Raw genomic sequence first — 15,245 nt, 5'->3', positions numbered from 1 at the left:
GTTCTGAATGCGCGCATGCGCAGAGGAGGGCGCGGCTGGGAGTGCGCCCCGCCCCTCCTGTGTTTCGGGAAGGGAGGGGTCGTTCTGAGCGGAGCATGCGCAGACGGAGATGAGCGAGTGTTCTAAGGCGCTCTGGTTGCTCCTCCCTAGAGCCAGCTGCATGTCCCTGGCGCGCCTGGCCCTGGGGGGGCTGCTCCCCTGGCTGGGTTGAGGGGTGTAGGGGGGGGCAGCCCAGCCTCTCCTCCACAGAGCCATGCCCCAATCCTCAGCTTTGCCCCTGCACAGGCTCAACAGCCCCGGGCACGAGGGAGGCGACCGTGGCGCTGCCCCAGAAGCAGCCGCAAGCTCCTGGAGTGAGCACCGTGCGCTGCCTCCCGCAGACTGAGGCCCCAGGGCCACCCCGAGAGAGGAGGCGGGAAAGAGCAAGCCCAGGCCGTGGCTGGGGGGCTCAGCCCCAGGCCTGGAGCAGCAGCGCAGAGCCAGATTAGGCCCTTTTGCAGCCTCAGGCCGCCCCAATCGGGTCTGGATGCTGCGCTGCCTCGGCCCGGCATCGGGCCCCGCGCTGTCAGCGTCGGAAATCCCTCGCATCGAGGATGGTCTCTGCCGCCGCCCATGGGTGGGTCTTGGGGACCGAAGAGTAGGACCTTGGAGCGACGGATCGGGCCACAGGCCTTCCAGCAGGGAGAGTCGGTGCCGGCTGGGATTCCTTGCCTTTTCCTTCCTCTGCTTCGAGAGCGAGACGCTTCGCCTCGAAACGGGCTGCCACTTGGTGGAGGCTGCGGTGCCCGAGGAGTCGACAGCCAGCTCCTCCCCGCTCCGGATGCCGGCATCTGTCTCCTCGAGGTCTGCCTTCAGCGTGTCCTGGTAGCGTTTCCTCTGCCGGCTGCGAGGTCTCAGGCTGGTACTGAGCCGGGAGCGGAGAGCCGGGCACCCGCACCCAGTGTCCAGTCCGGCTGGTGCTTGAGGATCACCAACGTCACGCTGGTAACACCGGCTTCAGCAAGGATGCTGGTTTTTGTGCGGCGATCTACCCACTGGATGTGGAGGATTTTGTGGAGGCGTCACTGGTGACACCTCTCCGGAGGTGACAACCGCAGGCCACCCATGTTTCACATCTGTGGAGGAGGGTGGGGATGATGCGGACCTCAATCTTGGTGTCTTTCCGGAGAACGCAATGAATAAAGACACGCCAGAGCAATTTCCCAAAGGAGGTGCTTGTGCTGGATCATGCCCTGTCTAGCATACAGGACCTCATTGTCCTGCCCACAGGTTTCCCTGTGGGTCCAGAAATTTGGCAGTGAGGCAGTTAACACCACCACTACCTCCCTGCTGCCAGACGGTGCAACCCACGTGCCAGATGATGCACCTCTGGGGACGGGGTTGAGCACCCCTGATGCTGGATGATAAGGGTGCTATGATGAAAACTAAGCTTGGGGGAAGGATGTGATGCCCGCACACCAGGGAGCCTCAGCCAGGGGGTTGCAGAGGGCCGTGCAATATTAGCCCTGTTTGGTGTGCCAATACCCACATACGATTCACAAGATGAACAGAGATCTCAAACAATCATCCTCCCTGGGGAGCCATTTCTTTGGCAGAATCATAGGCAAGCAGGGCTGGAAGGGGTCTCCACAGGTCACTTAGTCCAAACCCCTGCCTGAGGCAGGACCATCCCTATCCAAACCATCCTAGGTGCATCCGTCATCTAAACTCGTCACAAAACTACCATCAAATCTGACACGCCACAAGGCATAACACCTGCACCTGCCACAGGTAAAGCAGGGGAGGAGGACCACCGTTTTAATCCCAGCAGGAGCATTAGCACAGCCCAGTCAAAATCCCCCATCTTGGCTGCGGCCAACAGTCCATTGCATCAAAAATACTCTGCCCTGATGTGGTATTTCTGAGGTCTTTGCAGCAGAAATGTCACTCTGTTATTTTTCATAGTCAAAAAACAAGTGAAAGCAAAGAGATGGCATTTTGGGGGGTGGGTGGGCCTTCAGTGTAGTGAATCAGGCCTTGAGCACAAGCGGGGGGGGCAATGCCTTGAGTCTAAAGCCATTGAGAATCCCTGTCTGCACATTGATAACATGGCCACATCTGGATTAGTGCATGTGCACTAGTATCCCCTCGAGGGCCTGGGGAAAACTCTTATGGCAGGCAGACAAGAGCGGGAATGGGAGGAAATGACCCAGAGGTGGCAGGATAAGAGCACCTAAAATAAAACCTGTCCTAGAGAAGTCCGAGCTCTTCTGATCCCTTGTTTCCTAACACAAAAAGGAAGGGGCATCCCATAAAATGGGGTAAGAAATCCACTGCTGGCAAAGGGAGACATTGTTGTACCCGATGTTGCCCCAGGAAGCTGTGGGAATAATTTAGCAAGATGCCCAAAGGACTGGACAGAGATGGGCAGGAAAGCCCAGAGTCATCACAGTCCATAGGAACACGGCGCTGAGTGCAACAGCGTCTCCCTTTGCCAGCGGTGGATTTCTCACCCCGTTTCATGGGATGCCCCTTTCTTTTTATGTTAGGAAACAAGGGATCAGAAGTCCCAGCTCTGAGTCCTGCTTCGGGCCTTAGGGTAGTCAAATGGTCCTGGATTTGCCTGGCCTGAAGAGCCTGGCGCCTTGCTCTGATCCCAGCCATCCCTGGATCTGAAGCAGGCTGGCAGTGCTCAGGCTGCTTTGTGGATTTCTACCTATTTCCATCAGATTTACCCCGAGGTGTTTCCAGCAGTTCCTGTGGAGTCACTTCTGGTTGGCCAAATGTCTCAGTGGACATGGCAAGGTGTAAATCAGTGCAGAATCCAGGCCCCGTTAGCAAAGAGCCAGAGCCTGCTCTCAACATGGTACTCAACTTTCACATGTACGGAGTCAGTGGAGTTATTCCAGGTTAATTAGTGTGACATCTGGCCTCCACGAACTGTTTGGGGATCTCCTTGGAGGGAGGTGTTATACAAGCTGGGTTGGAAAGAGGAGAGTGCTGCTCGGCAGGAACGATTAGTCTCCATTTCTTCCCCACCCCAAATACCTTTAAACTGATATGCTAGCAACCAGTTAGGCTGCTCCTGCATCAGGTTCCCAAAACAATCAGTAGGCAGGTCGAGAGCAGCAGCAGGGTTAGACTAAATCGGATCTGAGCATTGGTGTTCACGTTCACGTCTGCTCTGCCCATTGTCGGCCAGCCTGGGGGACCTCAGCGTGTGCGAGCTCCCGGCAGTTTGATTGATGGGGCTTTTGCCACATTTGCGCCTGGGTAGTAACCTGCATTTAGCCCTGAAAATCCACATACCCGTTCCCCCTGCTCCAACTTGTCTTCTGTGCACTGCTGCCTCAGGGAAGTCGCTTCACCGCTATGGTGGCAGGTACCGATTCAGTTAGACGCAGCCTGCTGCAGCGCTGAAGCACACGGGACTTGATACCTCCAGGTGCTGCGGTCTTATTAGGGACCCATCACCATCACCTCTAAGCACTTCGCAGTCCCTGCTGACGTAGCCTCACCCTATGCCTGTGACTCCTGGACAGCCTGGTTCCCTACCTCATGTTCAGAAATCAGGGCTGGCTTAAAAGTGACACTTTTTATTTTCCAGAGAGGTGAGGACACAAACGTCCCTGGGATTGGGTGTGTAGCAAAATAAAGTCTTTTATTCAACATGGTGGAGTTACAGGAGGGCGTGAGGGAGACCAGGCAGGTCCTCGCTCGGAGATGGACCCCGAGCCTTGCTCGTTACCTGTGCTCTCAGCCGTCGAGTCGGGCAAGCTGAGGCCTTCCCCCGTTCTCACCCCACCGCACGCACGCACGGGATCCACAGACACGACACCAAGCTGCAAAGGAGATGACGGGGAGGGCTGCGGGGCAGGCAAGCATTTCATGAGCAGGCTGTGGGGGCTCACTTCTTCTTCTGCAGCTGCCGTGCCAGCATGTCAGCCTGCTCGGACACAAAGGGGCAACATAGCGCATAGACTTATAGGGAAGTCGGGCTGGAAGGGACCTTGCAAGGTCATTTCATCCGGCCCCCCGCTAAACCATCCCACCAAGCGTCTGTCCAACCTGCTCGCGACAACTCCCAGGGATGGAGATCCCACAACTTCTCTGGGTGCGGTACCTGTCCCAGGCTTGACCGCCCTCATAGCCACAATGTTCCTCTGAATCTCCAACCTAAATTTCCCCTGCTGCAGCTTGAGGCCATTGCTCCTAGTTCTGTCCCCTCTACAGCCACAGAGAAAAGCCCATCTCCACCTCCTCTACGATCACCCTTCAGGAAATTTGAAGACTGACAATTAAGTCTCATTTGATTAGTCTTCGTGGAATTTTACTTGACACTGCAGTGGGGTCCAGCTCTGGGGCCGGGACCTCTGGGGCTACCCCAGGACAAGTAGCAGTAATAATAATGTTGAGCTAAAGCAGTTGTGCCACCTGGTACTCAGCTTGGCCTGTGGCTGCTTCTCTCCCAGATCTAATGAAAGCTGCTTGAAACCCGAAAGCTTGTCTCTCCCCACTCTTCAGCTTGGTCCAGTAGAAGGTGTGGCCTCACCTCCCAAATCTGGCTTCTCTCATCTCCCTGGACCATCACGGCTACAGCAGGAGCGCTACCACAATCATATTATTGCTACTCTCGTTATGAGGTGCTCAGATATGGCCTGCTTATTCAGCCTTCAAAGAGGAAACTCCACTAGGGCAGCCCCGAATATTTTCCCCGACTGGTATTGCCCATCTCACTTCTTCCAGTTCACTCCCTGCCCCACACCTTAGGCACATGCCTACCCCCTGGGTACACTGCAGTCCCTTGCAATCAGTAATAACTGTTCATATGTAGAGTGATAATCATCCCAAGGACACGGATGCCATGTTCAGCTCCCACGCTGGCCCCGGCCGGAGCTTGGTGAGCTGCCTGGCAGGCCTGACTCTTACCAGCAGGGTCTTCACAACGTTCATCCTTGGGCTCCTCACGTAAGCGCACTCTTCCCCGCCACAGATCTTGATTTCTTCTGAAGCCTGAACTCACAAACAAAGCAGAGCGTGAGTGCCCCCGGGGCAGTTTGGGGAGACCAGGGTGGCTTTCATCACGGGTTTGGAGCCCAGCTCCGTGAGAACAAGAGACACAGGCACAACTCGACCTGGGAAGGAGCCAGACAGGCTGCAAACCCTCCTGCAATAAGTTGAAACAGAGTTGGAAAAGACCTTCCCCTCTCGGGGGGGGGGGGGGGGGGGGTTTCCAGCTTGTACTGCCTGTGGGGGACCCTGGTCTAGCTGAGCCACTATGGCACTTCCAGTGTCCCTAGGGCTCAACAAATTCCCATCTGAGGGCGGCCAGCAGCCTGCAGGAGACACGTTCTTGGCCTTTGTGCAGCTCTGGGCAGAGACGGGCCCTCCCGACCGCCCTCAGTGTCCCTGACACTGTCCCCCGCTGGGCTGCAGCCTGCGGGTGGTGGCTGTGATGAAGTTCAGTCAGGGAGAAAGCAAACCTTTCCCTCCCTGCCAGAAACCCTGAGGTCTCCGCTCAAACCCACCTCCACCAGGCACGGAACGGGAAGGTAGAAACCACCCAGGAGAGGCCACCAGGACTCTGCTTCTGCCCTCAGCATGGCTGTCGGCTTCTGGTTTGGTCCGTCACAATGGCCCAGCTGCCCCGGATGATCGCAGGGAAGGGACCTCGAAAGCCTGAACCTCTGCCCCGTGGCAGGGCCAACTCCACCCACGCTGAAGTACCCCAAAACGATGGTGGCCAGGTGACAGGACCCCCCCGCCCCGATCTCCTCCTATCCTATGGGATCCCACCGCCATGAATCTGCTCCAGTGCTGAGCCCTCCTCGCAGTCATGAGCACGGAGCAGCACAGAGCAGCAGGCCTGCTTGAGCCAAATCTGAGGGCTAGAGGAAGCCCAGAGTTTGGGTCCTTTGCTGTATCCATGGTCTGTGGGCTGGTGCAGTGTTGGGAAGCAGGTGGTCAAATATCTGCACCAATACAGTCACAGAGGACCCGATCCCAGGCCCCTGCCACCCCCCACAGGCCCCGTGCGAGCAGTGGGTCCTTGGTGGCGGCAGTGGAAATGGTCACTGTGGCAGAGGCTGCAACACACCTGTGGTGCCTGCGACAAGTCCAGCTCCCTCTTCCCGCCGGGGTACCAGCCGTGGGACCAGTGCTGGGCTCGTGCCAGGGGCACGCCGATGGCCAACAGGAGGACAAGCAGGAGCAGGAGGGACCTCGGGCATGCCATGGCGCTGTCTGTGGGGTGGGGGTGGCTGGCACAGTGCACTCTGCAATGGGAAGGGGGTCAGATGGGTTGCGACGCTGCTCCGGGGCTTGACACACAGACTCCAGGCTGCATGCAGGCCTGGACTCCTGGGTTCACTCCCAAGATCTCCCACCAGCTCACTGGGGAGCCTCAGGCATGGTGCTCACTCTCCTCGAGTCCTCCTTACCTTGGGAAGGATGGCATCCACCTGCCTGGCGAGGCTCAGTTGAGTAACACCAACAAGAGGCATGTGGCCCTTGGAGAAATGCCTTCACTGGTGCCCTGACATTGTTCCTGGCCATTGCCATGGCCCTAAGCTGGCAGGACCATTCAGGACCTCTAAACCATTATCCCCAGAGAGGCTGGGAGAGCACATGATGGTGCATCCCCCCCTCAGTCCCTCCATCCCTCCACCATGGTGCCAAGGCAGTGGGCATAGCGGGGCATTAAGGAGTGCTTTCCCCCAGGAAAGCAAACCAGACTGGCTCTGGACTGACAGCGCTGGCTATGTGTAACACCCCACTGGGTCCAGGGCACTGCTCTGGGGTCAGGCCAGCGCAGCAGGGGAGGAGAGAGCTGGGCTGGAGCTGGGAGAGTCTGCCCTTGTACCCCGAAGGGACTGAGGCAATAAGTCAAAGCCTCCTCAACAGCTCCTGGGGCACGACCCCCACCCCTCCCCAGTCCAGACCCTGGCCCCAGGGAATAAATCCCACCCTCACGCTAAGCTGTAATGCACAGAGGCACGGGGGAGCGGGGGACTTGCCTGTGGCCATGCAGGATGGCAGTGGCAGAGCTGGAGCCACTGGTCTGGGGTCCCAGTAGGAGACTGGAACAGCCCCAGGCTGCAGCGTCCCATAAGCAGCAGCCACATGGCTCTGTCCAGCGTCTCTGAGAGCTCAGGTCTGGAGGAGGGAAGCTTGTTCCTTCCAAAGATGATGATGCCCAGAGGCCAGATCACCTCAGATCCAGCTCCCAGCACTCCACGGCTCTCTGGAGGGCCCGGATCTGGATCTCCTGAGTGCCCGAACTGCTCAAAACCTTGAAGCAATGCCCCTGCCCCAGCCTCACGGCTGTGAGCCCAGAGGCTCTGGGACTGGAACCGACCAAATAAGCTCAGAAATAAGGTTTCCGTTCCCCAATTTGGTGTCAAGCAGCTGCAGCACGTGGGATAGCCCACGGCCCGGGACACGGGGTGAATGCAGATGTGCCGTCTCTGCCCCCTCCGCTCCCCAGCTGTGCGTCGGGGCTAAAATCCAACTTTCTCTGGTTGGTGGTGGGGCAGAGAGGAGTCCGGCAGGGGCCCACTCCACCCAAACCAATCCTGACCTCCTGGATAAGGCTGGAGGCCTTCTCGAGCCAGGTTGCCAACAGAAGGTGGCTCTGGAGAGGATCAGGTGCATTCACCTATGGCTGGGGGGCCCCGCCCCTCCCCCCAAGGCTCTTCCCCACAAGCAGCCCGTCTCCCCCTTGCCCACCAAGCCCCGGCTTGCAAAGCCGTCCTCACTCACCCTGCCCTGGATCCGCCTGGCTCTGTCCTGAGGCTCGACTGCTGCCAGCCCCGCGCACTGTCGATATTTATACGGCCGTGTCACCGGGCTCCCCTCCGTGGGGACTGCAGGCTGACGCTCGCTGCAGGCTGCCGTCTGACGAGGCACGGGATACGTTTAATCCCCCTTGTCGGTGGCCCGTGCTCTGATGAAAGGGTCTCTGGGGTGTGCCTGTGACCGGGTGGCCAGCCCGTCAGCTGCCGGAGCGCCTTTGAACTTGGCAGCTTGTGCAAGCAGATGGGAGCAGAGCCACTCACGTCCCTGGCGCTCTTGTGTTGCGGGGCAGTCGTTCGCAGTGGCTTTGGGCAGCCGGCAGCCTCACCCGACGGCTGGGCACGGGGCGAGCAGGCAGGCTCCTGCAGAAAGTCTTGCACGGGTGGTCTGGCCTTGCCCTCCGATTCGAGGGCAGCAGGGGTGGGGGTGGCCTGGGATCAGCACGATTCCCATCCAGGCCTCCCCTGAGTTCTTCGTGACTCCTGGCTGCCAGGCTCCCATGCCCCTCCTGGCCCACCCTGAGCTGGATGATGGGCATGGGGAAACTGGGGTATTCCTGCTTCAGGCAGGGGGTGGACTATGTGACCACTGGAGGTCCCTTCTGGCCCTGCTTCTCCGCAGATCTGATTTCTATGAGGGGCTCCCTGAGGTCCAGGCCAGGCACTGGCTGGGGAAGATGCATCTCATATAAGTGATGGAGGTGGCCAGGGCTGCCTTCCAGGGGTGCTAACGTCCTCCAAAGACCATCGTGGTGCGGCCAGTACAGGAGGGCAGCCCTGAGCCCCACAACAGGCAGCCCGCATCTGCCCCTGCCACGCGCACACGTCTGGGGTGGCATGTGCCCCTCATGCCCCCCAGGGATGTGCTGCAATTCAGCCAGAGAACAGAGAGCCATTTCAGCCTGGGTGCAAGGGTCTGCAGCTCCCTGGAAAGTCAATGGGAACTGCTCTTGCATGCAGAGACTGCTTGTGTGCATGCATGCACACGCGCGTGTGTGTGTACATCTGTATGCACCTCCTGTGCAGCAGAAGGTAGAAAACCAGGAGGGGAAAGCAAATCCCAGAGTAAGAAAGAGATGCTGCTTACAACTCTCGCCATCATGCCGCCTGCCCCAGACCTCCTGTCCCAGGATGAGGAGCTCCAACGAAGCGGGACGTAGCAGGTACCCTGGGCTGCCACGCGCCCCGTGGCCACTGGCTTCCCTCCCCATTCACCCCATCAGTAGGGCTGGAAAGCTGAAGCAGGACATTGGCCCATGCCCTTGCCAAGAGCAGCATCCCCCGCCTGGGCAGCTGGTCCCTGCGGCCGCAACCACCGTGCTGCTGCCTGGAGGCAGCCGGCTCCGCCGCGGCCCCAGCAGCAGCCGGCAGCAGGTGGCATTTCCCAGCTCGAACGACAAGCGCCCGTGAAAGCTGTTTGCCTGCAAGGGAGGCATCACCTCTAGAGCCCGCAGGGTTAAACTCATCAGGGCAAACATGGCCTGTGCTAATCGAGCTGCCGCAAGGCCCCTGAGCCATCACCAGTCCTGATGAGCTCAGCCGGCCCTGCCCGCATGCTTGGGCTCTGCCTGTCCTTCCCATGCCTCCTCCCCTGCCTGGCCATGGGTGAGCGTGAGGCCTGCCCAGGCACTCATATCATGAGCCCCCACCCCCATGACATGGAGACACACCAGGGGGACCACCTTTTGCAAAATGGAGAGGACACATATCCACCTCCCTCCCACCCCGAGCCCAGCAGAGCAGGGGCAGATGCAGGCTGCCCACTGCCGGCTCCGGTCTCCCCACCCTGCTGCCTTTCCCCCAGGAGTCCCATGCCAGCCGCATACCCTCTGCCCACACAGCAGCAGCGGAGGGCACAACTCCACGCTGCCGCTGCCCCTGCTACTCCCAGGCAGACATGGGGCGCCTCACCATCATGGCGCAGCCAGTACAGGAGGGCAGCCCTGAGCCCCACAACAGGCAGCCCACATCTGCCCCTGCCCTGCACACAAGTCTGGGGTGGCATGTGCCCCTCATGTCCCCCCCGGGATGTGCGCAGTGACAGGGAGCTGCCCACGTCTCCATCCTGCTCCATATCCTGGTCCCTGGCCCCATGCACTGGGCAGTGCCCCCAGTCCCTGCCACACTCCCTCCCTCACCATGGGGAGCCTCAATCTGCCCCCATCTCCACCCTCACCCCCCACAGACTTACCCGCAGGGAGCTGCTCTCCACGCTGCATGGCTATGTTCCTTGCCACACACGTGTGTAGGCGTGCACATACACGCAGTGCCCCCTGCGTCCTGCTCCCGGCAGCCCCAAGCACGCTGGATCGCTGCCAGCCTGCAAGGGGAACCCCACTGTTTCCCAATCCCCGCAGGACGCTGCGAATCCGGGACAAATGCTGTCCTGGTGCCGTGCAGCCCAGGACCAGGATTTGATGTTCCCATTCTGGGACTGTGCCACTCAATTAGGGATGGGTGGTCACCCTAAGACACCTGCAGCACAGAAACTTTAGCTCGGGGGCACGAAGCTGCGACGCAATCTCCATACGTGTGCACAGGCATGTCGGTGGCTTGTTACGGCCAGCGACTGCATTTTGTCAGGACGTCAGTGAACTGCCCCATGCTAGGACAGGGCCCCGAGATCTCCAGACGTGTGGCTGTCAGAGCAGAGACTATGAGCTGGGTAGGACTGAGGGGGATCAACCTCGTGGCTCAGAGCCCCGCACAGGTGCTAGCGAGGCCCAGCCTGGGCTGAAGCAGGGCAGGGGTGTGCAACTCCCCTCCTGCAGGGCCTGGGAACATGCCCAGGCCATGCCCTGGGAACTCCCACATGCCATCTTATCCAAATCCATCAAGCAGGGTTAAGGCCGCTGGCACTTGCCCCAGAGCCACAACCACGGGCACAGCGGCCTGAAGGGAGGCTCTTTCTGTGGCTGAGCTGCCCCGTGGGGGCCCGAGCTGCCGTGTCAGGTGGGGCTGAATGGGTCTGACGCCTGGGTTAGGGGAGTGCCTGAAGCAAGAGCTTGTCCCGTGAGCATGTCGCAGTCAGGTGCTAGCGACTGCATCTCCATGGGCAGCCACGTCCCCTCCTGCCTCAGTTTCCCATTCTTCCAAAACGGGGCTGGTGACCGCCCCCAGGATCACCACTGGGAAAGGACACACCGTGGGACCAATCCCAGAATATCCCTGGGGGGTATTTAAGCGCTGCTTAAATGCAAAGCGATGGGTTTCTTTTGTTGCTGGTGCTTGCAATCTCCACCCCACAGGCAGCTAGAGCGGGTGCCTCTGAGGCACGAAATGGGTGAAATGGGGAGGGGGAGAAGTGGGAGGAAGGACCCATGTGCTGACAGGCCTCAGAGTGGGGAGAAAGTCCGGGGCTTTCATTCATAGACATCTCCAGGCTTCTTGGATCTCCTTTCAGAAACACTCTAGTCTAAGGTGAGACCAACGCCATCGGCAGGCAGTCTTCCCTGCACCTGCTCCCAGCCATCAATGAGCTGCCAAAAGGCTCAGAAAGGGAGGACTCCCCCGCTTGCCCCCAGGGAGCTGGGCATGCTGCATGGGGGAAGGGAGGGCAGAAATATGCCCTTCTCCCAGGTCAAAAAGGGGTGGACAGAAGGCACAAACTCCCACTGGGGGAGCTGGGCCCTGTCGGGGGAGAGAGCCCCGAAGGAATGAGGGGTCTCAACAGAGACGTCGGGCTGAAAGGGACCTCCAGAGGTCACATCGAGTCCAACCCCCTGCCTGAGGCAGGATCAGCCCTGTGCAAACCATCTTGTCCAAATCCATCACGTAAACTCTTCCTAAAACTACCGTCAATCCTGACACAACACAGACCTAACACCCAGACCTGCCACAAGGAAAGCAGGGGGCCCATGGCAGCTTCTTGGAAATGTTAATATATGATCAAGAAATCCCAGGTAGAGGCCATGCCTCCTATTACAGAGGAAGGAAAACCTCCCCCAGTCTGTACCAATCTGATCATGGGGGAAAATTCCTCCCATCCCCCAAAGCTGGCGATCGGCCTGTCCGAGTGGAGGGGCAAGACCCTCTAGCCAGGAACCTCCAGCTTTGGTCCCAGCAGGAGTACGGGCATGGCCCAGTCAAAATCCCCAGTCTTGGCTGTAGTCAACACCCAGTACCACCGAGAAAGGCTTAACAACACCCTGACACATGTAACAGAAAGGGCAAGGGGGGGCAACCAGCAAAGCCCAGAAGTCTGGAAAATACCCATAGTAGGACAGGCATCGCTACACCTAGATCACGCCCGACCAGGGGCTATCCAGCTTCTTGAACACCTCCAGTGATGGGGAGTCCACACCTTCCCTAGGTGTCTACTCCACTGTTCTGGCAGCATGACTCACTATTTTACACGACAAAGAAGCCACTACCACCATAGGCCTACCCCGGCACAGCTGCGTGTCTGTCCAGCCCTTGTCCCAGGGCATTTTCTATGGCTGCACAACACTCACAGGCATTACACCTGGGCGTTCATCTACCCACCTGTGTCCTCTGCATCAGCTGCAGGTTACTGCCAGAGGCAGCAACTCACCCGTGACCCACTGGCCTGTTGTGTGTCCTAGGGCAAGACCCCACCAGGCTTCTTGCTGTTCGGCTGACAGCAATGCCTTGAGGCTCCAACTCAGACGTAGCCCCGTTGCCCTGGGCACTGTACAAACAGGCGGCTGAATCCATGCCCAGGCACCCGACACAGACCAGGGGCACTGCTGGGATCCCCCTTTGCCTGGGGACGGTAGAGACACAGCATGATCAAGGCCCACTGGACTCAGTGCCATTGCACAAGCCAACGGACTTGTGCAGGTGTCAAATGGCCCCCAAAATTCACAGCCACGGAGGCTGACAGGCAGTCCGTGTCCTGCGGCTGCAGCTGGGAGGGGGCACTAGAGGGGTCCTAGTGCTGTCTGCTTGTCATTGGTGCTGCAGGGGTCGGCTTCTCGGGGGATAATGGCCATTGCCCGTGTGTTTGAGCCAGGGGAGGCATTTCTGTGGGTTTAGGCCAGATGTTCAGATCCCCTGCAGTTAGACTGGGTCATGTCATGCCAATGCCCAGAGTGTACATAGCAAGCACTTGTGACATACATGTGCTATGGGAACGCTAATGAGCAGAGCTCATGACACCCCCAGCTGCATGTAGGGGAGGCATATTCCTCATGGGGTTCACCCAGAGGTAGAAACCAACCCCCTGCTGCTCCCAGTCCTGGGCAGACCTGTCCTCCAGGCACAAATCAGATCTAGGGCCTGAGAACGGGGCTGGAAGCCAGGACGCCAGCAGCTTTTCCCACTCACTCCGTGATATGAAGCAAGTCACTCTGCTGCCGGGTCCAGCCTGCACGAGAGAGATAAGGAGCTCATGCCCAGCCTGGGCAAAGCGCTTTCAGCCGGGCAGATGAAAAGCACCATCTCGCTGGAGAGCAAAGGCGTTAATTAGTGCTGGGCATGCTTGGCTGCCGGGATGAAAGGGGCCACAGAAGTGCAAATCGCGTTAAATCAAGGCTGAGCTGCTTCCAGACATTCCCTTCGACCCATGGAGGAGCTGGGGCCGGGGCTGCAGCATGAGGTCTTGGCTGTTGTCACCTAACCCCAAGCAGATGGACGTGGGAGGTGAACTCGCCAGCGGCCGGATGCCGAGGACCTCCGACCTCCTTTCCAGAACAAAAGCTTGCAAAGTGGAATGGTTAAGTGTGACTGTAGCTGTCTCATTTCTCTGTAGGCTCCCCCCCCATTCTGTACATAGTCTTAATTGGATGGCACTGGTGAGAAAAAGGCGGCAGAGCATTAAAGAAAGAGCAGAGCCATCTTGAAAGGCCAAATTGACTCAGGGAGCCAGGGCTCTGAGACAGTAGCGCAATCAATAACCTCATTTCCTTCCATGTCCCCTCACTGGCATCAGGGAACACGGGCACACGGCTGGGGGAGGAGAACAAGGCCACACTGGGAATTCAGCCCCTGCATCCACTGCAGTCAGGACTCCCACTCCTGCCCCGTTCAGGACGCTGTGCTACCTCCCCCTGTGCTGGTGGTCGGTTTGCAAAGGCAAGCAGCAAGGATTCACATCCTCAGCCAGGCGGCTGGTCCCACAGGGTGAGAGCCTGTCCTGCCTTTCCCACCGTGCTCAAGCTCCTGACCAGCCATTAATACAAGAGGGGAGAGGGTCCTTGTCTATGTCTTTGCTGCTTATCTTTAGTTTTGAGGTGAAGACGACGGCATGGTATAGAAATTGGTGCGTTCATGCTATTTCAGGGGCATCAGCAGGGCTGGGTGAGGTCACAAGCTCAGTGGGGCAGGATTTCTGTGGAGTCTCAGATCTGGAGACCAGCAGGGATGGGTGTGATTCCCCCGTCTGACCTGCACACCTGAGCTAAACTCTGGGTTCAACTCCCCATATGGACGTGCTGCGTTACCCTGGAGGGCAATCAGACCTTGGCCATGCTCGGGCAGCACAGGCCACTGTCCATCAGGCTGTCCCTCCCCTCGTCTTCCACAGAGCATGAGCAGGGGCCACTGCTGCGTTCCAGGTCTTCAGCCCCCAGTCCTGGCTGGGACCAGGGCAGTGATAATGCCATAATGACAAATGGTCATGAAGGCAATGGGCAGCGGAGGATGCCAGGGGAGCACTCTGCAGCAGGAAGCCATTTACAGCTGACGTGGCACCTCCTGGCTCAGGGTCTTTGTGCAGTTGAAGACTTTAAGTGCCTTTGCAGTCCAGGAAGGCACTGACAGTGAAACTGAGGCATGGAAGGCCCCAGCTCCAAGGGCCTTATGGCTAAGAGCAAGCAAAACACAGGGACATCCGAACCCCAAGCCTCTGGGCTCAGGCCTGAAAGTAGCATGCCCGCCAAAAGATCTGGCAACATCTGAAACCCTAGGTGCGGGTGGAGGATGTTTGCCGGTGGTACGGCACCTTATGGTTCTGGACTCTTGGATTTGGAATTAGTTTTGGCTAATTTGCCCTGAGATAAAATTTATTTAAAAAAAAAAAAAAAAAAGCCTGCCAAAGGATCTGGAAGCATCTGAAGGCTCAGGCAGGGGTGGAAGATGCTTGCAGGTAGCAAGGCCACATATGGTTCTTGAAAGACTCACGGATTTAGAACTGATTTGGCTGATTTGACTTGGGACACGGAAAAAAATTCCTTAAGAATATGGAGACTCTTCCCTAGCTTGTTCCTGTGGCCGTACGGCTGAGACCGAGCAAAACTCGGGGGCATCCGAACCCCAAGCCTCTGGGCTTGGGCCTGCACGTAGGATGCTCGCCAAAGCATTTGGAAGTATCTGAAGCCCCAGCCAGGGGTGGAGGATGCTTGCCGGTAGCAGGGCTGCATATGGTTCTTGAATAATTCCCATGGATTTGGAATTGATTTGGCTGATTTGACTTGGGACACGAAAAACTTTACTTTAAAAAAAAAAAAGATATGGCAGAACTGGAAACAGGACCCGGATGGGGGGGCGGCCCGGTCTGGGGCTTTCTCTGGA

The 15,245-nt window shown here is 58.3% G+C and overlaps 2 protein-coding genes across 3 annotated transcripts in view; both read right to left on the bottom strand.

Annotated features, from left to right (window-relative positions):
• Window positions 1–3,539, bottom strand: part of MRPS26 (mitochondrial ribosomal protein S26) — an 11,363-nt gene extending 7,824 nt beyond the window's left edge. The window contains exons 1-2 of the mRNA XM_025200664.1: window positions 3,535–3,539; window positions 712–904 (exon numbers count right to left, since the gene is read on the bottom strand). Coding sequence (XP_025056449.1) covers window positions 712–904; window positions 3,535–3,539 — 198 coding nt within the window. The remainder of the gene's footprint in view (window positions 1–711; window positions 905–3,534) is intronic.
• Window positions 3,540–3,630: 91 nt separating this feature from the next.
• On the bottom strand, window positions 3,631–7,907 carry GNRH2 (gonadotropin releasing hormone 2). 2 transcript variants are annotated; one of them, XM_006020890.3, is made up of 4 exons: window positions 7,741–7,907; window positions 6,077–6,254; window positions 4,909–4,992; window positions 3,631–3,925 (listed from the first exon to the last, which is right to left on the bottom strand). In XM_006020890.3, the coding sequence occupies exons 2-4, from the start codon at window positions 6,212–6,214 to the stop codon at window positions 3,887–3,889; spliced, it is 261 nt and encodes an 86-aa protein (XP_006020952.1). In that variant the 5' UTR covers window positions 6,215–6,254; window positions 7,741–7,907; the 3' UTR covers window positions 3,631–3,886. The 2 variants fall into 2 exon arrangements, with proteins under 2 accessions (XP_006020952.1, XP_025056428.1); XM_025200643.1 differs by lacking the exon at window positions 7,741–7,907 and having other exon boundaries at window positions 6,077–6,310.
• Between the last annotated feature and the right edge of the window lie 7,338 nt (window positions 7,908–15,245).

The sequence above is a fragment of the Alligator sinensis genome, unplaced genomic scaffold (genome assembly GCF_000455745.1).
Source record: "Alligator sinensis unplaced genomic scaffold, ASM45574v1 scaffold12_1, whole genome shotgun sequence".
NCBI classification, from domain to species: Eukaryota; Metazoa; Chordata; order Crocodylia; family Alligatoridae; genus Alligator; species Alligator sinensis.
The sequence above is the reverse complement of the archived record's forward strand: the minus strand, read 5'-3'. Positions and strand labels throughout refer to the sequence as shown.